The 25,029-nt window shown below is 33.0% G+C and overlaps 2 protein-coding genes across 2 annotated transcripts; one reads left to right on the top strand and one right to left on the bottom strand.

Moving 5' to 3' along the window:
* The first annotated feature begins 34 nt into the window (after positions 1-34).
* On the top strand, positions 35-3,155 carry LOC144834877 (pleckstrin homology domain-containing family A member 8-like). The gene is made up of 7 exons (XM_078689848.1): positions 35-91; positions 401-541; positions 837-895; positions 1,005-1,135; positions 1,359-1,500; positions 1,946-2,112; positions 2,147-3,155. The coding sequence occupies exons 2-7, from the start codon at positions 427-429 to the stop codon at positions 2,151-2,153; spliced, it is 621 nt and encodes a 206-aa protein (XP_078545974.1). The 5' UTR covers positions 35-91; positions 401-426; the 3' UTR covers positions 2,154-3,155.
* A 237-nt stretch (positions 3,156-3,392) lies between these two features.
* On the bottom strand, positions 3,393-20,973 carry LOC144834875 (nephrocystin-4-like). The gene is made up of 30 exons (XM_078689846.1): positions 20,301-20,973; positions 19,304-19,450; positions 18,736-18,871; positions 17,699-17,803; positions 17,197-17,352; positions 16,628-16,767; positions 16,266-16,453; positions 15,890-16,028; positions 15,268-15,486; positions 14,602-14,670; positions 13,502-13,656; positions 12,602-12,806; positions 12,016-12,113; positions 11,519-11,707; positions 10,741-10,836; positions 10,504-10,618; positions 10,052-10,195; positions 9,729-9,830; positions 9,292-9,499; positions 7,938-8,155; positions 7,545-7,603; positions 6,979-7,146; positions 6,589-6,787; positions 6,106-6,355; positions 5,782-5,864; positions 5,600-5,685; positions 5,201-5,481; positions 4,824-4,942; positions 4,559-4,654; positions 3,393-4,304 (listed from the first exon to the last, which is right to left on the bottom strand). The coding sequence occupies exons 1-30, from the start codon at positions 20,883-20,885 to the stop codon at positions 4,164-4,166; spliced, it is 4,896 nt and encodes a 1,631-aa protein (XP_078545972.1). The 5' UTR covers positions 20,886-20,973; the 3' UTR covers positions 3,393-4,163.
* Between the last annotated feature and the right edge of the window lie 4,056 nt (positions 20,974-25,029).

Genomic DNA, 25,029 nt, shown 5'->3' with positions numbered 1-25,029 from the left:
ATTAGACGTAGAGGGCGATAAACACTATTTTCTAGGGGGCGACGTTATGTCAAAATAAAAACACACATAAACAGGTTAGAAGTTTTAACAGGTAAAAATGAATTATTTAGGCCTAAAATGAATGATTTAACGTATGAAGTTGTTGCACACAATTAATACGTTTGTAGAGTAATTTAATTTATAATATGTCAACAAAATCGAGTGTAGTTAGGAGGAGGAGGCCGGGATATGGAATTTGGATAGGGAATGAATGGTTATTGAAGGATAGGCCTAGGCACTAAAGTGTGACCATCCATACTACAGCTCTAGCCTCTGGTAGGTAGGTTTGTATTTTGTATTTATAGATAACATAAGGTTATTTGAATATATAAAAATATACAAATAAATTCTATTTTTTTAGAAGACGCACAAGTCAAACACAGGGAAATGTCATCTTTTTTTGGAAGCCTAAAGCACAATTATGAAGCAATAAGAGAAGATGGTGATATCGCAACCATTCCATTCCTGGTAGCATCCAAGGATTCTGTTATTGGTTTACTAGGTATCAAGACAGCACTTAAATTACATTTCTGCTTTATTAAGCATTTTGCTTTCTGTACTGTCATTTCCTAAATAATAATAATTAATTCATTTTAAATATAATTATTAATATAAAATATGACGATCTGTGTTGGGGGTGGATGGAGAAAATTGATTCAAGACCAGAGTGCTAACCATTACACCATTAAATGCAGTTCATGTAATATTTTCCTGTTTTTTCCTTTGACAGCTTTAATTCGTATATAAATTTGTAATAAACTAATTTTCTTTTATTTGATAATTTTATATTTTTTCAGATATTCTTGGTCCAACAACTTTTGCTCTTGTCAAGTCTGATGTTGGTGGTAACATTCATGTAAGAGAAGGTTTAATGTAAAACGATTCAAGGAGTGTATCTTTATTGATTTGATGATTTAATAAAATTATATTTCCACCATGACAGACACTTTCTCTCTTTTTACTAGAAATTAAATCTGAAATATGAGAAAGACAAAGAGAAGTTTGTGACACTAGGAGCCATGTTGGATGAAGAGAAGGAAAAGGATGAAAGTTGGGCCAAAAACTCTGCAACAGACGCCCTTATATGGCTCAACAGGTAAACCCAAGTTGCTAATTCTACTATGCGTGTGTTGATGGCAAACCAACCAAGAAGCTCTGTCTACAGTACACTTTATGTGACAATTATGTGATGTCATATCACTATACTGTACTATATTGTATTTGGGTATATCACATTTGTTTTGTCACAACACAAATTTTAGACACAACACAAAGAAGCAGACAATATTCAACATTTGTTTTTAACAATTTTTTTGTAGGGGTCTAGGATTTATCTGCAGCTTCATTAAGAATGTACTAGAGACAACGGCAGCTGATAAAACTCTAGAGGGCTGCATGTCAAAGGCTTACGAGACATCGCTGATGGAGTTCCATGGTTGGATGGCGCAGAAAGTAACAGCAGTATGTTAAAACCATTAATATACAATAATACAGTAGAATGCCTATTAAGAGGACACTTCTTATTAAGCTCTGTCTACACTATCAAACTAGTTTGATAAAAAACATATTATCATGTCCATATATGAGCACTTCACATTGTGTTGTCGTATAAAGTTTGATAGTGCAGACAGAGCTTTACTCCAGATAATGAGGCTTTAGAGGTGTCCCTTGAATAAGGATTGGCCATGTATTTAGACCACAACAATTATTTTAGCTGAACTTACTGCATCACAATACCAGACAACATGGAAATAGATATAGACATATTTTGTAACTAAAATGTGAGATGGTTCCAGACAAAGATTTTTACAACAATGACAAAATATCTTCCACATTCATAGTATGAAAATCAGCATGTTTAAATTTCTTTGCCAATTTCACAAAAAGTTTGACATTTTAATTTCAGCTAACATTTAAAGCACTGCCCTACAGAGAAACATTCATCTCATCTCTATCCAACGGTGTATCTGAGGATCAGTTCTTTGAAGAGGTGAAGGCTTATCAGCAGATATTGGAACTGCATGTACAGGCTGTTGAGAAGCTGTTTACAGACAGGGCCCTTGATTTAAAACATCGCTAAATGTATCATGGCGTCTAACTGCATACACCGCTAATGTATCATGCAGTCTGACTGCATACACTGCTCTACTAAAACAGCGAATTATAATGGGAGATGCTTGCCATCATGTAAATCTATCTATATATAACTGTATAAGTTTATTAGAAGCAAATTGCAAACAGATATAAAATATATAAGCAAAAGCCATCCACCGTATTTAGCAAACCACCAGTGTATAAAAGTACTATGTTAGTGTTAAAACTAATTTATTTTCAATACTATTTATTTAAATGGTTTTAAAGTATTTAGCAAGCAAATTATGTTAGTAAATGGAGCTGATTAAATTATGTGTAAAATTAAAATGTATGGTACACACAAATAAAAAATAATAATTAATATCTTCCTTAAACCATAATTCAACTTTCTTACCAATATACCCAGTACTGTTTGTTAAATGCTGTTAGTATTGATGTATTATACTATAATTAAATTATAATGATAAACTGTTGATTACTTAAAATGCATGTATATAAAGTACTTATAGTAATACATATTCTATACAAAGTATAGTATAAAATATATGAATATTTTAATTTTTAACCTTTTCAACATTATTTAAGAGTTTTTTTTTCGCAAATTAAACATAACCAGATTTAAGTTTTTCAGTCCTGTCGTTGTTGACATGATGATTAAGCGTCGTTTTTTTAGAAGCTGTACTCCGCGAAAATGACTTAAGATAGACGATACTTGTCCATACCTGCGCAATTCAGCGAGTCATTTGCTATTTTAAATGTAGGACTTCCTTGGCACATTAATGATAACTTTTTTTGCAAAATTGACCAACAACAAGCCTTTGCCTAGAGATGGTATAAATGTATAAGCAAACCAGTGGACCAATGAAGTATTATAGTAATTTATTTATAATGTGCTGAATGTCAGTTCAATAGTGCATACTATTGCACGCCATGTGACCCACAATTTAGGTGTTATATAGTAAATTATGTATAATGTGCTGAATGTCAGTGGTTATATCAATAAAGTATATCATGTAATCTGAGTACAAGTGTTTCTGACATTTTGTGTAATATGACATTAATACCCCTTTACACAACACGCACACTGGCACATCAATACTGGCATTTTGTATGGCGTGTGGAGTTTAGTTTGGCAATGTGAGATATAGCGTGTGGAGTTTAGTTTGGCAATGAGTGAGGGGTGCAAGTAAATTAAACTTTTTATTTTTTATTCTGTTTTAAACAAATACATGAAATAAAAGATAACAAGTGTACGTGTGAACAGGACTTTTATTTATACTCATTTGAGTTAGCAAATTACAAACGTATAAAATATTTACAATAATATAAATAGTTTTTACATAAATTTACATATAATTATTATGATTTTGCAATACAGAAAGCACATGATATCAAGGTATGTTTTCTTAGAAGTAAATCATATTGATGACTGCTGGAAATATGAACAATTGATTTATATCAAGAAATCAAGGTTTGTATGTAAAAATGGAATGATGTAATAAACATAATAAAATAATAGAGAATGTTAAATGTAACTAAAAGTATCTTGGTCCAATGAATTTAAGCAAATGTCATATCAAGCAGTGAACAGATTATGGCTAAATATGGTAGTGATATGCCCAAATATGGTAGCGATATGCCCAAATATGGCTAAATAAGGCACTGCAGTATCGTATTCATCTTTCCTCAATACTCTCTTGATTAAATGCTTGATCCAACCTTGTATGTGTTCTCCAGCTCCACCAGATGCTATATATTTACAGACAACCTTAACACTCCGCAATGTGTAATGTCATCTGAATACACAGCAGCTCTTTGAGATCTCAAACCACCCACACTGACAACTACACCACTTGCTGCTTCTGATTGATATAAGTCTAAATATCTCTCCTTGTTTGTATACTGGTATGATTTTGTTTGTGTCATGTCATAAAAAGATGGCTGTGGTTGAAATCTTCAAACCACAAAACTGCACATAGCTGCTCCCAGTTGAAACAACTAAAATATTTCTTCTTGTTTGTACCATGGTATCAAGAATAAATGGCTCGGACACAAAACGTTTCTTCATTTTTATCAAATTCATCGTTGATAAAAATCAAAATCTCAGTGCTACCACCCTGGTGACTTGGTGAAAACCGTAACCCTAAGGTACAGGTTTCTCCACCTCCAAGCTGCAAAAACAAAACAACTTTTTACAAACAAACGGTCAAAATCAACAACTATTCTCAAATTTTACAATATATTTATATACTCTTCTTTCTTAAACACTGTCTACTCTATCAAACTTTATGTGACAAAAAATGTGATGTGCCCATATAGACATGATGATGTCATATCGCTACCATATTTAGGCACATCACAGTTTTTTTGTCAAACTAATTTGATACGGTAGTGTAGACAGAGCTTTTGAAAGATTGAGTCTTACTTCAATTCTTGTTTCTCTAAACTGTAGAAGGTCGTCCCTGTTGCATCGGATGTTGAACACCTTCTTTTGTGGGTAAGGGTTTTTGTAGGTGATTCGCTGGAAACAGAATTTGGAAAGTAAATTTGTAACATTTTTATTGTATCTTGGAGAAAATAAAAAAATTAAAATTACAATTTCCTATACAGTCCATTCTACACCTCCATCAACCACTATTCCTATTTTTTGCCATATTCCAGTACAAATAAAAGTTTTTGTATGTATGTACCTTATTTGAGCCTTTGCCTCCTCCAATAGGCAGTTGTAGTTCAAAAGCCTTGGTGATGATTGGTTGTCTGCATGATACGCATATCAACCATGAGCGAATCAGCTGATGGTACTCGTTGTCTAGCAACAATAGTTAAGGGTAAATGCATAGTTTTACATAATATCAAATTAAAATAGTTTTTTTATTAATTAAGACATTGACAGAGTGATTATTTGAGTAACCAAGCAAACTAAGTTAGATTATAAGAAAAAAAGAAATTAATTAGAGATGGCAAGTTGAATACCCTCAGAATTATTGTACATATTACCACTAGCATGGGCATCTGTGATATTTTCAAATGAAAAATTAGTGTTATTTTCAGACCATTAAAAGGATACCGACAACATTAACATACATAAACTTGCTGCCAACCGCCATGGGACGAACACCTACATGAATCTCATGTACTGAGTTGGCCAACAACATGAACGGCTCAACAGGAGCTATCTGCATCTCCAGAGGGTGTGAGGAGAAAGCCTGCACCAGCCGTGATGCTTGAGTGCCTCTGATAATCAATGAAAATCTGCTGGTTTGCCCTTCTACTGAATTCACATCCACCCTCTGAAGTGAATGTATGTAGAATTGCCAGGTTTGTAGAGGTCGTGATAGGTAAGGGGTACTGATGATAGGGAAAAAATAAATGTTATTATTATAGTTAAATTGCATATTATATACAAGTAAATAAAAAAAGAACAAAAATCAAAAATCAAAATAATTGTTAAAAGATTGTTACTTACGAATATATTAAAACAAAGAACTTCTTTATCTCAGGTGAGCTCCCACAAGCTACTTTTAAAAAGACATCTTGAGGCTCCCCAGGTGACTGGAAAAAATTAAATATAAACATGACACATGAAAACACACATGAATATTACATTAGTACATACTCATTTTAATATGCTAAACATCATTAACTTACCACATTACGGGTACTACAAATAACATTGTCATCACTGCATTTAACATACAATTTCTCAAGCCCTGGTCCACTAACAGGTACCCCTGTAAACAACAATGCATTATAATTATTGAAGATTAAAATCATTTAACAATTTACAGACATGCTTTAATGTCTACACTATCAAACTTTACATGACAAAAAAATTGTGATGTGCCCATATATGGACATGATGATCACTACCATATTTAAGCATATAACTACCATATTTGGGCACAACACCTTTTTTGTCAAACTAGTTTGATAGTGTAAACAAAGCTTTAGATTGTATATTTGATCGCATACCTGGTAAGTTCTGGAATGGTGGCAGTCTAATGCTCTTTTTTAAGAAGGAATGTTCCGGATGATGGAATCGGAATGTTTGGTCCAAGACATGAGGCTGAGGTTCTACTTGAAGACTTAAGACAGCGATGGATTTGTCATCTTGTGTCTTGAAGTGCACTTTAAGTACTTTGGATTTTAGGGTCAGGTCTACTTTTTTTTCATCGTATGGTGTTTGAATTTTAAATTGCGGTTTGATATCTTCATCTGGACCCTGAAATAGAAAAAACAAAAAATTACCTACACCCTCTAATAACATTAACTACACCTAATTCTAAAATTATCTCAACTCTAACAAAAAGCAAATTTTTAAACAACAAGGATAGAATCTCCTCACAACACCAACTAGTTCGTCGAACATGTTTCTTTTAACCGAAAAATCAGGACTTGTCTGTTCTCCAGACAAACATTGTAAAACTAAAAAAAATTGCAAAGAATCAGTCTTACCTGTGGATTAACTGAATGGTTAGCCTGAAAACTCTGGTACTTAAACGGCACATTCACTTTCTCCTTTGGTCTAAGGAATATCTGAAGACCAGGGACATCCCCCTTCTTATCTTGAGTGTTGAACATGTTCTCTTCCATCGGGGTGTACGTCTCAAAAAGCTGCTTAAAGTGACGCCACTCTCGTGGCTCGGTTATCACACTAGATAATCATACCAAACATAGATATACAATTCAGTGGATTATCAAGTACCACTACAAGGAACTGACAATACACCTACACAAGTTCAAATTCAAAATCAAACTTATATAGTGTACACCCTCGTTAAAAATAGATATGGTTGTAATTCATTGAATTATTAGGGAATTATTGGAAACAGTGAGTACACCTACCTAAGTTCAGGATCCTCAATTTGTATAGAGATTGTATGATCTACATTATATGGATTCTTAAGTACAAACTCAAAGAACTCAGCATGTCCAAATGACGGATGAACTGTGTGTTCCGTTGTAATTACTGATTGCAGCATGTTCAGAATATTCTCTTTCTTTGTTCGATCTCTGCAAAGAAAATTATAGTATAATATACTATACAACACCTAAATAAATTCCTGTCATTTGATTGGACGATTGTGGGTCACATGGTGTGCAATAGTACGCACTATTAAACACATAACTGGCATCTTTTGTTTAAAGTTAACTTTCTTATCAATAAGTTCAAAATACTAAACATCACAGTCAAATGCGTTTGGTGGTGTACAAAACAAATTTTATTACAAAGACATTTCAAAAAGACATCCGATTTCAGTAAAGCTCTGTCTACACTATCAAACTAGTTTGACAAAAAAAGTGTGATGTGCACAAATATGGTAGTGATATGACATCATCATGTCCATATATGGACACAAAATTTGACAGTGTAGACAGAGCTTAAGATAAAAATACCAGTAGTAACCAACCTGTATAGTTCAATGGTTCTCAGGTCACGATTCCTCTGAATTCTCTCTTCTTTTTTAAGCTAAAGTATTCAAAATAAAATAAAAAGAATTGACCTAATGTTATCATTCACAAATTGACCTTTTTCTGAGGGTGAGCAAACGCTGATAACCAAGGAGCCCTCATATAACAAACAAGTAAAAGCACAAAAATCACAAAAAAAGAAACACAAATTTTATTAAAACTCAAAATTAAAATAAGTCAAAATCTTCGAAAAATGTTGTCATCTAGTTTTATATATGTATAACAGGTCAAAAACTTTGCACACATACATATACATTACTGGTTTAATGCAAAGAAAGTCTAAATCTTTCATATATTTACTTTAAAAATCTAAAAAAAAGTAAAAATATTACCAGAACCGATTTTGACGTTCCATTTGATGCATTATCAAGTTGCCGTAACGCTTTCATTCGTGCTAACTTGCGTTGTTTCACAGCATCACTCTCACGGTTTGATTCCTGAACCGCTTTATCCTGTCGCGAGAAAAGGGCGGAGGCCAGTTCGCGGTCCTTTTCTGTCATGTGAGATGCACGATAGCTCCGCTTCTGCTGTAAGCTTGCTAATCCTTGGCCTATCAAATAGATAAATTCAGACAATCACAATTATTGATTAGAGTAGAAAGTTGAGGTATGTGCACAATTCAGCAAAGTAGGCTGCAAGTCGCAGGTTATTCCACAAATTACCATAACCCTGCTGGAATGGGGTATTATTTTGTATGTTACTAATATAAAAGCAAGCTGTATTCAAAACTTGATTAAATATTTTTCCAGCTGGGTCAAAGTTCAAGCAGAAAGTGCTAAAAATGCAAGTTTCAAATATTGTAATAAGACAATTGAGAAAGCCTATGAAATAAGAATAGAATTGATAAAGCGCATTATATCCATAGAGCACTATCAAGTAATACACACACAAAATGTTACAATTGTGAAAAGCCTAACATAGAATGTACACAACAAGTAAATAACACAATAAGTATATTAACATCTGACCAAGTATTTATAATAATGAAAGACCTTACATAATAAAACCACATAATTGCATAATATTGCACACAACGATTTAAACATCAACAAAATAAATAAAATGAACAGATATATTTATGAAATTGCTAACTAGTGTTTGCACCATACAAAGCACAAACCTGCTATAGTTTTGGACATCTTAAATTCCTTAACCTCTTCTGGAAAATAATATTCATAATTTTGTTTTACTCAAACTCACACACACTATAATAATTATACAATCTTCAATTTCCAAAAATGATTGGCAAGAAATTTGTTACTTCATTATGGAATAGATTATGGTATGGTATTTAGGTCTCAGAAGAGACCATAAACAAGCAGCGAAATTGTTTACGGAGGCCTAGTGGAACTATGTTGACACTATCAGACACCAAGGGACCTTAGGGGGAAATGAAAGTTGTTGTATATGTAACATCTAGTTCTCTAGACGTATATGGTATAAAATGCAATATAAATATGAAATTCATTATACATTATTTTGGTTTGGAAAGACCAGTTAAATACAAACCTCAAATCAAGGTTAAATTAGTGTCAATTATGCTTGGTTGCCACTAGAGACACAACACAAGGAAGCAACGCAATCTAAGTGACTTTCCCAATCACATGCGATTGATCGAACTGTCACTTATCAACTCGTTGCGGTGTGTCTCTAGTGGACAGAACCAGACTTTAAGAGTACACTTACCTGATTGTCTAATTCCAGCATTGAGACTTCCTCCAAGGAAAGCTCCACTACCATCTTCTTGAACTATGACCTTGCTTTCTTTCAATGTGTGATTTGTCAATTTTTGCCTCTTGGTGTCTGGCACGTGGCCAACATTTGCTAGTCTCAGGTGCAGACGTCCTTTGAGGATTGTTTGAACTCCTATGGCACGAACACTACCTCCTCTCGTCTGGGGAAAGAAAAATGAAAGCATATTTCTCTGGTCTTTACCATTCACTTCTTCTCTAAAGGTCTGTCTACACTTATCAAACTAATTTGACAAAAAAAGTGTGACGTGCCCAAATATGGTAGTGATATGACATCATCATGTCCATATATGGGAACATCACAATTTGTTGTCACATAAAGTTTGAGACAAGGCTTAAGAAACTTAAAAGAAACTGAGCATTAATACTTACAAGGTCACCTGTCATTGGTGGAGAATCATCGCTGTATTCTGTTGTAATGATGTCAACTTCATGACTAACTTGTACAGATTCACGACCACACCGAAGAAGATGCTGCAACAAAATTAACAAAATAATCCAAATTATGACAAATGGTGTATTTATATACTAGTGATTATATTCATTATTTCTGCTTAAGCAAGACATTTTCCTTTAGTCAATAAATAAATTTCAGTGGTATTCAGAAAGGAGAATTGTTAAATGTAAATCGTGTTTCTGCTTAGCCTGAACTTAGCGAAAAGAAATCGACACAAAGACAAGGAACCATGTCTTACCTTCAAATCTATTGCACATGACCCAATTAGCAGCAGTGAGTCTCCATCCCAGACGTCTATATGTAAAGTTTGCTGGTACAGATACTTGAAGAACAGACTCCCTTCCCCAGACTTTAGGTAAGAAGGGTCTACATTGTACTTAATCTGGAAATAATAATATTAATATTGATGTAATATACAGTAGAGAATGCATACATGTTAATAGGCCTGGGTGTATACTGGCATGACCATTAATGTTAAAAATATTAATCCTCAATCATTCTGGTGAAATTGTCTGTTGCATAAGGGTGCCTTAGAGGAAGGGTGCCTCAGAGGAAGGGAGCCTCAGAGGAAGGGTGCTACTGTAAGTTGTCTACCAATACAAAATTAAATTCTAAACATTTTATTTGGGTATGTTTTCTGTAAAATAATAAAAAATAAAAAATAAAAATATCAAAATAATTAAGACTGACTATCCATCCTGGTTTGTTGTCGACAGTGTTCCTGTTGCTTGATAATCTCTGTAGTACACAAGGCAAGGCTTGTGGATCAGCTGACAACTTGCCTTCAACATCGCCAAGTTGTAATCTTAAAAACAAAACATTACATTTGCCTCGATAAAGTTTTCCAAAATCTATATTTATCAACCATACAGTGACGAAGAACAATATATGGTCATTATGATAACATGCTTAAGTAGCAGTACTCACCTAGCTGTTGTAACTTGGGGATACCGGTAGAATTGGAATGTAAAGAAAACAGTTTTTGGTGTGTTGCTTGGTGTCACTTGCTGGAACTGTAACACTCTACATAAAAAAAAAGTGTTATTTCAATAAATGATTAAGTTGAAATAAAAAGTAATAAGTAATGTTATTAAAACGCAGCAGTGGTACCACCATAGCATGGAACAAACTTCATATCCAATATAAACAATATTGAATTCAACAACTTTTCTCACTCATTTTTACATCTCAGTACCGATTTTTAATCAACTTATTCCATTTTGTATTATGTTTTGTGCCTGTTGTGTGTTTAGTAGTTATGACAAATTTCAACTTTTTATTTATATGAATATTGAACAATAAAAGTTTTTGAATGAAATACAGCAGTGCTATACAATAGAAGCATAAACGCCACATAAAACCTTCTGATTGGCCATAGGTTAAATTCTTATTAAAATCAATAACATGATTGTTTGTTAAAACATATAGTTCCATGGTTAAAATAACTATAGTGAGGCATTTAATGAGGCAAACTGACTTAAAATGTGACATGTTTCTAGAAACTCTTCTCATCATCAGAACAGAAAATAATGCCTAGAGTACTTATATACCAATAGGACAGGTTGTATGTAAATGAGGATTGTTTGTTATAATAAAAAAAAAATTGTCAAACATTTACTATTGTTTTATAAATCATACTGTCAAGTTATAGAAACATTTAATATTGTTTTATATGTATTACACATACAAAGATAAGATTTAGTACCTTGCAAAAGCTAAGAACTGAATTATAATTTCATTGCATTGTAACTGGTCTGCATTCTCTTTGGCTGGATTGAATGTCACATGATCTAATGGGTCAACAACCTCTGGAGGTTGCCCATGACGATCCCTAATGTCTGGGAACCCTGCAGCATAAAGTCTGGCGTACGCTGCACGACTTAGTCCAGGACCGCTATTGGAAACAACAATATGATGATTAAAATGACACAGAAAATTAATATTGATAATGATAAAGACAATGATTATAATAGCAATGAAAATGTTTACTGATGAGAATGAAATAAAATAGAGGGATCATATATGGAATCAGTAATACAAAGAATTACAGTGACCTAATATGAAAAATGATTTTGATGAGAAAGGCAAAGAATTAGATAACAAAAAGAAACAATTTCAATGACAATGTTTTTGATGGAGAAAAGTAGAATAATCAGAGGGAACAAAAAGAAGGAAAAACATTAGTAAACCAAGTTTGCTTACCTCTTTTGATTTGGTCCCATTGGCATGATAGGAGCATGCACTGGAGTGAAGGGTAGCTCCTCAAGCTGTTCAGCATTTTCAGGTAGTACTGTACTGGCCTAACAAATCAATACAATTCTTATAACATCTTTTATATTTATTAAGATATGTTTTAGATACAGATATAACATTCAACAACACTGAAGTAAAGCACTTTTTTCAGCTTGTGTTGAATTCATATTATATTTAAGGTAATCTTTACCTGGGATTAATTAATTATAAGTATACAGTTACGAAACTGAGATGCGTGACCGACTAAACAAATGGCAGGGAGAGGGGGCAGAGCCTTGTTTGTGGTATAAAGAATGGACGTATGACAAATTCATGTGTTTCTGTAAAATGAATGTTTTATCTAAACTCATTCAAATGCAGGACAGTTGGCAACTATAAACATATTCTTGATTTTATTTTATTCGCATCTAACAGCAAGCAACTAGCCAATTACAGGATGGATAAACTATTTTATAATCTATTGTGTCATTTCAGGCTTGGGAAGGGGAGTTGAAAGAGCCTGAGTTACGGAGTATTAATTAAAAGAATATACTACCTCAAGGTGGCGTATTTCCATTGGATGCTTAGGCTGGTACGGATTAGGTTGTATGCTAGGATACGACTGCTGGTAAGGCTGTGGAGAGCTGCCTAGGCCAGCAGGCATCGTGGGCACAGTAGGAGGGCCTTGGCCCATCTGGGCTGTTTGGTAGGCTAGTTGTTGTTGTTGGTAATAAGCTTGACTGCCTGAAGTACTGTTACTTCTAAAAGGACCACAAAAACAAATTAATTAATGCTACATTAAAAATATTACAGGATTTGCAATTTTAACAAATCTGATTGCCAGAATCTTGGACAAGTATGATGACCATTTTAAAGCTCTATAGTTTGACAAAAAAAGTGTGATGTGCCTAAATATGGTAGAGTAATATGCCCAAATACGGTAGTGATATAACATCATCACATCCATACTGTATATAGACACATCACATTTTGTTATCGCATAAAGTTTGATAGTGTAGACAAAGCTTAAGACATTCTTTTCCAACAAGCTTATTCATTTATCTAACAATTTTGCTATTTCCTGTTTTAATTTTACAAATTAAGAGCCTGCTTTAATTGTTCTAAATAAATAATACAAAATTCACTTAGCAGCCGGGTCTGGTTCGAGAGGATCTTTATTTATTTTGATTTAAAATGCTTTTTGGGAGGTTGATTTACAAATGATTCAATTATGTTTTTTTTTACATTTATTACACCTTATTTATAGAGGGAGACCCTAAACAGTGTATGCTGACTATCAAGGGTCCCTCTTGATGAGTTATGATAAGTGTCTGTGTGTGACAGTGGCTGTGTATATACTAGTACACCGGGGTAACCGCATAAGATGTACTAGATTCACATAAGGTGCATTTACAGATAGGCAACATCAAATGATAGAAGACAGCATTAAATGTACCTATAGGTCCTTGGTGTAGGTGATCCTTGTCTTGGCAAAGGGGGTCGTGACAGAATCCCTGGTTGCAACTCGCCTACTACTGATCCATCAGTTGTTGTTTGTGAACGTAACGATTGCAGAGATGGATACTGCCCTCTATGATCTGATCTTACCGACTGAGGAGGAAAGATTTCATATGATTTATATTTAATTTCAGATTTTAGTAAAATACATAAATTTTAGTTAGAGAATTAAACAAGCTGGTGTTAAAACAATAAAAACATTTATTTGATTAATTTATTATTACATCAAACATAACATGTATTAAAAATGTTGACATTTTGCATTTTTATTATTAAAATTTAATTTGTAAATATAAATTTTTGAATAAATTTAAATGAAATACAATGAATTAAAAAGGTTAATATAAATAGAGACATAACTGATAGTAAAATAATTTAAAATATTCAAATGTTAGGACACCAATCCCTAGACAAAATGTCTGATTTAGTGGTTTTAGTATTAATTTTCATTCACCTTTGACCTTTATTTAAATATACATAATCAACATTTAACAGTTGTTTATTATGGTGAGTAAAAACCTAAAGCTTTGGTTCTCACTAGCACATAACACTAGGATGTAACGCAATGTAAGTGAGTTGACCAATCAGAAGCAATGGATTATTCGAACAGTTGCATTTAATTGGTCAACTCGCTTGTAATTGGTCAGCTTGCTTTTATCTACGTCCTTGCGTTCCGTCTTTAGTGGGAACCAAGCTTTAAGGAAACATGAATTGAAAACAAAATAAAAACAAAACAAAACTTAAAATCACAATGAATATATATGAAAAATGCACTACAAACAGAATGCAGAATAAATGAACTAAATACAGTACCTCTGGATCCAACTACGCCAATCAAAATGAAATGCAAAAGAAGGAAAGACAATAAAATAAATATACTAATAGCAAAGAGAGAATTGAGTCACTCTCTATACATTTTTATAAATTCCTTTTTTATCAAGGCACAGTTTTATTTTGCTTAGATGAATAAAGGATGAATTTTGAAGTGTAAAATATTTGCTCTTCAATGATTGGTTAATTACAATACTATTTTCTTACCAAATGACCTTTGACCTGCTGGTCAGATAACAGAGACATGGGTGATGTAGGTCTTGACCCAGCAAGAGTCTAGAAATCAAACAATAAAGTACAGAAGAAAATGCAAAATAAAAAAAAGAAAAAATAATAATAAAGCATCTATTCTTGTAAGCAGTAGAACACTGTAGAATAATACAAAAAATAAAATACGAAGGTTCAATTCTGTTAACTCTCCGATAACTGGACACCATCGGGCCTGGCTCAAATTGAGAGTGAGAAATACCTTCAACAAAGTTTTCAGGTGTATGGCATTCAGGAGGGGAATTTTATGGTATCTAACTTTTTGGAGTGTTTCCATATTTCTGGATGTCCAGTTTTTGGAGCTTGAAATAACACAAAATTGTACTATAAAATAATATATAAACCACCCACAAAAGCTACTAAGCACTCTAGGACACTATCGTTTAATATAGATAGTGTATAATACTCATTACAGATAGTGTATATATAGTTTAATCACCATACCATTACATACTACAGTACTAGTAGTAAATGTATTTACACCTCTACCAGCAACAGTGAACCAACATTGAGTGCAAGTGTATTATTTACCACCCTCTATTACAGAACATTATCAAGTGTATTTTAGGTAAAAATATATAAATAATACTTAAATATGATGAATACCTTTAACTTGAAGAAAAACTGAATTTGGCCCCCAGCTTTTGGGGAATCTGCCACGTCTAAGTCAGGAGGCTTAAACATAAGCATGTTGTCTGGGTTAAGTATGGGACCACCTTGAAGTTGAAGTATGACACCAGCTTGGTTCTCAAGATACACCGGCGACCAAGATGCCCATCGTACACATACCTTCATTGTCTGGTTGCGAGTGAAGCTAGCTGAAAGCTAAGAAATAACAATGTGATAGTGCTGTACGTAATTGTAAAGAAACCAAACGTAATGGTAAAAGAACCAAACATAATGGTAAAAGAACCAAACGTAATGGTAAAAGAACCAAACGTAATGGTAAAAGAACCAAACGTAATGGTAAAAGAACCAAACGTAATGGTAAAAGAACCAAACGTAATGGTAAAAGAACCAAACGTAATGGTAAAAGAACCAAACGTAATGGTTTATGAGGCAAAGCATTCCATATTTCTACTCCTATTTATTATCAATGGGCTTAAACTAAGGTTGTTTAGAGCGTAATAAAATAAGAGATGTATAAAAAAAAGACAATTTTCCACTACAGTATATAATATACCATAATAAAATGTTATATAAACCAAGATGGTCTTATAAGTCTAACCTTTTTTTGATCTTGAGCACCAGCCATTGGTATATTAAGTATGTACTCTAAGACAAATACAATTGAATACAAAGGGTCTTGCACAAGATCTTGTAGTTGTACTTTGTTCTTCATTACTAATGTAGCACCAAGACTTTCTCTGGTAACAAATTAATACAAACATTATTACAATTCAGAAAAATACTGTTTGGCATCATTGATTGGGGAGATTGATTGATTTTCAGAATTTTGTCACATCACACATTTGTTTATTAGGTCTATATCTATACAATTTCTATTTTCAATGTTACCAAATTAAAGAGATTAAAAGTTTGAAACACCATCATTTGTGAAAAGCGCTATGGAAGTATAAAACAATCCCAGAATACACCACTACCTTGACCCAGCAGAAGATGGTCTGCCCTTGCTTTTCCTCATACTAGACCTACTCCCTCTGCTGCTGAAGGCATCTGTGTCAAGTAACACAACGTGTGGTTTATTAACATAACCCCAACCATTGTGAATTCCAATTTGTAGGCGCCGTTCAGAGATTGACACTGTGCCAGAATCTGCCTTCAAATCATCCTAAAACAAGAAATATTAAATAAATTATAAATAAAATAATCACATTTTCAAGTCAAAATTATTCTACTGTAAATACTGCAGTAACTACAATTTAGTTACTTGTTTATGCAATAATTTATCAATTTTTTGGGGGGAAATCAAATGAATTAGGGTGGTACTTAAGTTGGTGCTTACTCTGGCAATTCTGTCAGTGTTAAGCAGTTTACAAAGTTCATCTTCAAATCTGTCCAATGTTGGGTATAGGTTTATCTGCAACCTATCTAAAGTTGCAGGAATCTTTTTTAGTGGCCTTGGTTTTCGAAAATTGTCAGCACCTAAAAAAAATAAAAGAAATGAATTTTTTAACATTTAAAGGCACTGATTGTGTGTTGTTTGAGATTCAAAAGATTTAATCAAAATGCATAGTACTGTACTAATAGGCATGTACTGCCAGTACGAGTAGCAACATATGATATTGTTGATATAAAGTTTTATATTAATCGAAACGTCGAGAAACTCAACAGTTCTTTTCAGAACTAATACACGTGGTGTATCGCAAACTTTATATCAACATTTGATTTCGCCATGCAAACCTTCGAACAAAACATATGATGTTATCCTTTGTAAAATTCAATTGGAATAGAGTATTGGACCATCATAGGTACAACATGCTAGCATTAAAATTAAAGAGGGCTTAATATGCTAGCCTTCCAATTCCAGAGGTCTTTTAATATGCTAGCCTTCCAAATCCATGGGTTTCATACCTGTTTCAGGGTCTGCTATGGCAACCCCTGGTACCACATCAGTGGCACCCACTATGACATTTTCTGGTAGGAGGTGCATAATCTTCTCCAAATAGCGATGCGACTTAATGGTGTAGGTCATGTGACAATCAGATATCAATACCGTGTTGGGGTCATCTAAAAGAAATATTGTATACACGTTCAGTATACTATACACCACTAATTGTTTGTACCAATTTGTTTCTATTAATTCAATTTAATTTAAAGCAAATTGCAAAGGAAGGCAAATTATTTCACTATTATCCTTAAACATGACAAACCTGTTCACATAACAATAATAAATATAATATACATGGAAACATATACTGTACAGAGAGTTTGGAAGTGGAATTTGTCTTTTATGATAACAAATCTGAAAAGATTTGAACTCAAGACCCTGGGATTGGTGCATGAGCATCTCAACACCAAACTAAAGGTAAATAATATACATTGCTGGATTGGTAATAATGACCTCCTGCCTCACCTTCTATGTCACCATTAACAAAGAGTAGAGCTCTTGGAGTGCCGTGCATCAGATCAACCTTCTGACTCACCGCTGGTTTCCCATCCGAAGAGTCTACAATATCTTCTGTGTATGTAAATATTAAAAACACATTTATTATTTATAAACGCACATTTTTGGAACTGAAATAATTTTTAAAAAATATTAAAAGAGATTTGTTTTATAAATTTCACTCAAAAAGTAAACTCAACTTTCAAAATTTTTTTGTTGAAAACTATGTGGCATTCTAAGCATCTTGTTTGTACCTGTATTTATTGCTTAAAGATGTATTGTCCCCCAAAATCATGAAAAATAAAGATTTTTAAAATCGGACTTTGAATAGGCCATTTTGCAGTTTTAATGAAGTTGTTCACTTCCATAAGAAAAAAAACGAGGGAAAAAAATTATTTCACCTATAAAAAGACAAAATAAACAGCTAAATTACCTAAAAACTCATTGTCTTCCAGACAATTTGACCATTTTTTGCTTTAAATTACATTTTTCTCAGGTAAATACATTTTTGTCAGACCCAATTTTTTGTGAGAGTGAATAACTATTATGTGACATTAAAATAACATATTCAACAAAAAAATTTAAAAAAATATTTTTTTAGGGGGATAATATATCTTTAAATAAGAAGACTCATATAACGAATTAAAAGATGTTTACTATATAATTTCAATATAAAATTTAATGACAAAAAGAGAGATCGACGTTTCGGTACCATCATAGAACCATTTTCAAGATCAAGTGAATACAAAACAATAATAATTATGTGCACTAAGCACCAAAGTTGGTGACAGGAAATGCTAATTGAGGGCTAATTAAGTAATTAGCTCCTCCTACTGAGTTAGATAAACAATTTAGCTTTGATGGAATCCGATTGTTTATTGAGTGTAGGTTTTATCTCTTTGATCCACAACATCTCCTTAATTAGGCAATCAAACTTATTGTTACATTTAGATAAGACTCTAAAGTATTCAGAGATATCACCAGTTATGCCATGTTGACTCATATACCTTGTTCAAATGGCTTCAGTAAGCCCCACCCACAGCTTATTTGTTGAGCCTCTCCATTCTTTGGATAAATCGTTCCAATGACCTCAACAACGAGTACTATATTTGGGTCGGTCAAAGACGTATGGAAGTAAATAGGCTGCAAGAAATACAATAAGTAGTTTTTTAAATTTAATTTCTATTATTATATTTTTAATAACTTTTTTGCATTTTCTCATCTCCTTCCTTCTTTTCAAGTGTTGCCATATTAAATTTCTTTTGTAAAATATTGAATTTGTTTAATTAACTTTTGGAGCCGCATCTTACATTAACAGATTAAAGATGGAGGACATACAATAAAAGGGAAAGACATTGAAAAAAAACCTAAATTAGTAACAATTTCTAAATTCAAACAATATTAAAATTAATTTTTAAATTATTAGAAATAATATATTTATAATAATAATAATATTTATTCGGTCAACAATGAAACATAAACAGATTCTGCACTCACGCCATAAAAGAAAATACAACATATATTTAGATACTGTATGTAACACATTTAATAAAAGTACAACTACATTTGTCTTACCATATTATAATGTAGTTTTGGATTGCCTGTACTTGCCCCTTTGCAAGCCTTCTTTGGTCCTTTCCATGTTCTTCCAAAAAATCTTTTAAAGGTGACATCAAAAAGACTGAGTCGTATTTCATATTCTGGCTTCTTACCAGTTCCTTCCTGCAAGATTCAAAATAACAAGTAGTAGAAGGATTGGAATAAATGGTGTAATGCATAGGGCAAATGCCCCTTGTTTAGTACTGCCACCATGGTACTCCTCCATGGTACTCTCTCTAACGCTGGGTAGTTGCATTGGGGCAGCTCAAGCTCTGGCCCCCTGGGTTTAGCCAGTGAGGGCTCATAGCTGTTATGCCACTGATATAATACAGTACTGTAAGTTGAGAGGGCAATGATGGTGATAGTTGGGCCGGCAGTGTAGCTCAATACAAAGCCATGTCTGGAGCTACAGTAGGTATTGCGTCCGCAATTTATGCAAGATGATAGGAGTAGAAAGGAAAAGTGTGGAGTAGATGCACTAAAATACTTTTTGGTGGTCTAACTGAACTTTAACACAAAGACCCCATTTAGACTTACGATTTTTAAATTTAGTAATGTTATTGCAATCTAGTTTAATTTTATTACTTCTCTTGGTGATGGGCGTGGCCTCTTATTTTTACTGATGGATGAATAATTCTTGGGGAAGATCCAGAGGTTGGGAAAATGGGGGGATACAGTAGCGCTCCTCCAAAAATGACATTACAAAACTACTTTTTGATATCTATTTTTGACAGATTATTAACATTATTATGTTATTGTAATGTTAGTTGTATCCACCCCTGAGTTATGATATAATAAAACTAAAGCTCTGTTCACACTATCAAACTGTATGTGATAAAAACATTTGATGTGCCCATAATGGACATGATGATCTCATATCACTACTATTTGAACACATCAACTACCATATTTGGTAACACTTTTTGGTCAAACTAGTTTGATAATGTAGACAGAGCTGAAGAACTATACACACCACATCAAGAAAACTGCCTTTTAAATTATATAAATCCTGAAGAACTACAATGAACGCCACCCAGATCTCCTTCCTGCTATTCACATAATCGTATGTTAGAATCTTTGACAATGTCAAGCGGTCATGTAACTGCTTTACTTCATCCGCTGATTGGCGGACAGTTCTGACAACGGGAGGAGCTGATTGGTTGACAGACCGAGTGACGGAATGATGGCTTAAGCTTGACTGTTCTTCTAGAGGGTAAATAACTGTTGTAGTGATGGGACTAGACGCATTGTTATATTCGTCGTCGAAGGTGACCGTTTGGCACGACTGCCTACCGCTGTGTGCGGGATCATTAAAATGATTATTAGAATAATTACCAGACGTAGAATTACGGTAACCAAAATAATCTGGTGATGCAGCATGATGGGAAAATTCTTGTGTTGGACTTGGATGTCGCTCATCATGATTTCTGCTTGTTTTTTCATTCTTCCAATGTGATTGCGACTTTCCAGTTTTCAATGATGTATGTTTGGAAACAACAATATCTGGAATGACCGGCGAACCATTCCGAAGACTGGAAACTGATTGCTGCATATCCATTAATCCCAGGGGCACCTTAGGATATATATCCCCAGGGGCACCTTAGGATATAAATCCCCAGGGACACCTTAGGGTATAAATCTCCAGGGGAAACAATAGAATATAAATCTTTTTCTGGAGATTTAGAGGGCTATCTCCGGTACCAATGATTGCGATTTTGTTTTTTTTCTGCACTTGACCACTTTTTCACAGAGGCCTTTGACAACCAAGTGGCTTGAACAGAGATTGTTTCCTTTTTGCGAAAAACTGGGCCGTTTTATTTCTTGTGGCTATCATCCATTGTCAACTTCTTTAATTACTATCATACTGTATTAACTATCACTTTTGTACGCTGGTCTTAATATATTGATTGGTTCTGACAGCTCTTTTCTGTAACAGCAGCATTCAATAAAAGATCAAATCACTAGTGTATCAAGTGTCAGTCACATTATCATCAAATAAACATTCCATAACTCAGTTTCTTTCAGAAAAAAAAATCTCTTATTGTATGTTGAAAGTACAGTAAACTTTTCAAAAACGTTCCTTCTACAGTACTTAATTCTAAGCCTACCTGTACATGTAGGCTACTACTAGACTGAATATTTAGAGTGCATCATTTATTGCTGTTATCTGCCGAGTCCACAGTCTAAAACCAATAAAGAAATTGATGAAATCTACTTTAGATTATGAATCTTTAGAAATGCAGCCTGAAAGCTGTGGTAAATACATTCTGTAAATTCCATAGAGTCTGCCACAATCTAATCAATTTCACAAAAACTTGAAAGACAACCACAGCAAAAACAGCTATTCAATGCGTAATGAAATTATTAAGATCAATACACAATTAAAAGTGTACCGTATTCAGTAGCGTGTTACACATTATTTTTATTATTAATACTGAAATATGATAACATTTTCTGCCGCCATTATTGTTATCTTCTCATTAAGTTAATGCCTGCCATAAAAAATATTGCTTTACTGTAAGATCTATTTTCTTTGTTGAATTTCTTAAGACAACAATCTTAAAGTTAAAGATGTAGAGTAGAGTCTGATGTTTAAAGCGCAAGTACTTAGGACAGCAGCACTGTGACTTCTTCAGATGTTCATCACTGACGATGTTCAGTAACTCCCTATCAGTGATGACTCCCTATCAGTTGATGACTCCCTATCAGGTGATGACTCCCTATCAGGTGATGACTCCACTGTCTGTGTTACTTTTTTACAAATGTACAGTACAATACTGTATATAGTAGCTCCTGTCAAATTGAGTCGCACATTAATACATCCTGGAAAAACTTTCTAGCAAAATATCAATTTGTAATTTTGATAAATCAGTATCTTCAGAGAATAAATTAACACAGAAAATTCCAAACTAGAATTATGTGAGATCACAAAAACACATTTTTTAAAAAGGACTTTTAAATCCGACTGTGACAATTGAAATCATTAAACTAAAAGCATAATAAAGTTCCCTATTGCGGATTGGATTGAGATGGTAATTAAAACACAATTCTAAAAGAACGGCTGATAAAAGGGCTCCAATTTGATCTCATGATTGGCTGTTTATAATGTGAGCTCATCCAATCAAACATAATCATAGTTACAACTCAACACAAGAGTAAACAATAAACTCTCTGTAAATAATCGCACAAAGACGGTTTTCTTTACTCCAGGGAAGCGTCAATAAGCTTGTTCTAATTTCGTTTTAAACCAATTCCTTTCTGTTAATACTAAACAAGAATTGTGTTCACACACGGGTTAAATAACAACATTAGAAATTGTTTAATGTAACTGGATACATCACCATGGTAACAGTATACAGTTTACACACAATTGACCTTTTCATAAAAATGTACTTTGAACATGTTCTTTTTTTACACTGTGTTGTTTGAAGTCACGTGGGAACAAAACATTTTGGAAAACACTTTTCCATGAATAACACATCATTATTTTAATATAAAGAAATATTCACCCAATATATACAATACAACAATAACAACAGCACCAGTACTGGTGGTGGTGGTGACTCAAATTGAGAAATGATGTCACGGCATATTGATCGTAATTACGTTTAATTAAGCATTTAATTCAGCGTAACACAATCAAGGTGAGTTAGTTACAAACCAAGGTTAGGAATTTGGGTCACAAATATTGTTAACCTACTTGAATTTGACAATTAAATCAATAAAATTAATTAAATGAATAATATTATTCATGAACTATAATAATACAACAATAGAATATTAAAATTTAATTGTTAGTCAATTTAAAACAGTATAGTTCTACAGTTAGTACAGTATAAATAAAGTACTGTAATATAAAACACTGGCATTCCATAAAAATGTTGAAATTAGAAAATATATTGGTGTTTCAATACAGTGTATCTACCATCTCCAAACCTTCTTTTAAGCCGGGACATTTTTTAGAATATATTATTAAATAGAATATATATATTTAGAAATAGAATATATTGATAATCCATCCATTTTAATGATTTATCTCTATTTTTATATACATTATCTCTATTGAAACTTTGATAACTGCTAATTTGGTTGCTTGGATACAAGCCTTAATGTGCAGCATCATAGTTTATAATGTTTATTGACGACGAAGTAGATTATATGTTATTACAACAATACAGAGTATCTAAAATATTCAAGATACAACATGTCTGTACTCTCACAAACAGGTGTAACGTACAGTACTATACTATATTAACTGTTGAAGTTTTGGTACCTTAATTGTTATACTGCCAGAATATAGTAAATTATTATTTTAAAATTTTTAATTTAATAATTACCGGTACTTCCATTTACAATTAATATATTACTGCAGGCCTTGTCTTTTAAAGCGAGTGAGTGCGATCACTCACCTAACACACTCCTAAACTGCCCTTGAGGAGTGCGATTTACAACATGCTTTGGTAAACTTCTACACACCAACATACAAACAGCACACCTACAGCACCCCTGAATATATTGAGGAGTGCCATTTGTAGCACACCTATGATTTTCAAAAGATCAGGCCTGATTACTGTAGAAGAATTTGAAGCACTGAGAATAGAAGCATTTAAATTACAGTATAGGCTTTTTATAGAGGGGCCTCTGGCTATCAGCTCCCTGCCAATAAAAATGTAATAAAATATTGTATCACAAATAATGGTAAATGATAATTTTTCAATAACAATTAAGTTACAGTATACAGCTATTTCATTTATGCAAATATCTGCTTCAACAAATAAAATTAATGTTAATTTTTCAAACACCATATTTAATGCCTTGTATTTCTTTTCATGTTTGTATGTCTTAATAACATTAATATTGAATTTAATTGATTTGAAGAACTGTAAATATTATCCAACAATCGTTAAATGAAAATAAGTGTTCAGTTTCAGTATACAATAGCGTTGCTATGGGACAACTGACAAATATTGTTATACGGTCTCACATACTCTTAGCAAAAAACAAAACAAAATCAACTTATAAAACATGGAAGAGTCTTCCAAGAATACAAGAAAGAAACACAGTGGTTTACTGTATTTATCATTTATGATTATTTTTTTTTTTTTACTATTCGTTGTACTGTAGTACAGTACTACAGTACAACCAAAGAGGAGAAAAAAATCATGTCCAAATGCTTTATTTATACTACATGCATGTTCAGGTTCAGCATCAGTTTCAAGTTTCTTTTATCACTGTTGCAGCCGAAGCTAAATTACTGTGTATTTACATTAAAATGTATAAAACAATTAAAAGTATTTAAAAACGGTAAAAATTATACATCCAAAAAACAAACGAAAAAAACCAAAAACGAATAAAAAGCACAAATACAGAGGTAAAACAGATTTAAAACTGTACTGCACTGTTAGTCATGATATAGAGTTATACTGTATTGCAAGTTATAACAGAACAAATCATTCATTTAGAAGCGAGATAAAGGAATGGGATTGCACAGTTACTATGTAGTGTTGCATTGGTAGAACACCGGTTAATAACTGTTCAGGATGCACCAGCAACTACAACACTGTAAAATCAGAAAATCATTCTGCGCACGACAAGAAAAGAAGTGCGTATGCGAAGAATAACTATAGGAATAATACGTTCTATTTACTACTGAAATGTTTTAATAAGAATACTAGTTGATAAGTTTTTTTTTTTATAGTTTT

This window comes from Antedon bifida, chromosome 2, assembly GCF_963402885.1.
Source record: "Antedon bifida chromosome 2, ecAntBifi1.1, whole genome shotgun sequence".
Taxonomy (NCBI): Eukaryota; Metazoa; Echinodermata; class Crinoidea; order Comatulida; family Antedonidae; genus Antedon; species Antedon bifida.
Note: the sequence above shows the minus strand (reverse complement) of the source record. Positions and strands in the feature narration are given on the sequence as shown.

Excerpts from the sequence above, each read along its gene's own strand:
- LOC144834877 (XM_078689848.1), top strand. The coding sequence starts at position 427 with ATGTCATCTTTTTTTGGAAGCCTAAAGCACAATTATGAAGCAATAAGA. Across the intron at positions 542-836 it reads TTCTGTTATTGGTTTACTAG|ATATTCTTGGTCCAACAACT; the intron begins GTATCAAGACAG and ends ATATTTTTTCAG. Across the intron at positions 896-1,004 it reads ATGTTGGTGGTAACATTCAT|AAATTAAATCTGAAATATGA; the intron begins GTAAGAGAAGGT and ends TCTTTTTACTAG.
- LOC144834875 (XM_078689846.1), bottom strand. The coding sequence starts at position 20,885 with ATGGATATGCAGCAATCAGTTTCCAGTCTTCGGAATGGTTCGCCGGTC. Across the intron at positions 17,353-17,698 it reads TGTTAATGGTGACATAGAAG|ATGACCCCAACACGGTATTG; the intron begins GTGAGGCAGGAG and ends TATTTCTTTTAG. Across the intron at positions 16,029-16,265 it reads CCATCTTCTGCTGGGTCAAG|AGAAAGTCTTGGTGCTACAT; the intron begins GTAGTGGTGTAT and ends ATTTGTTACCAG.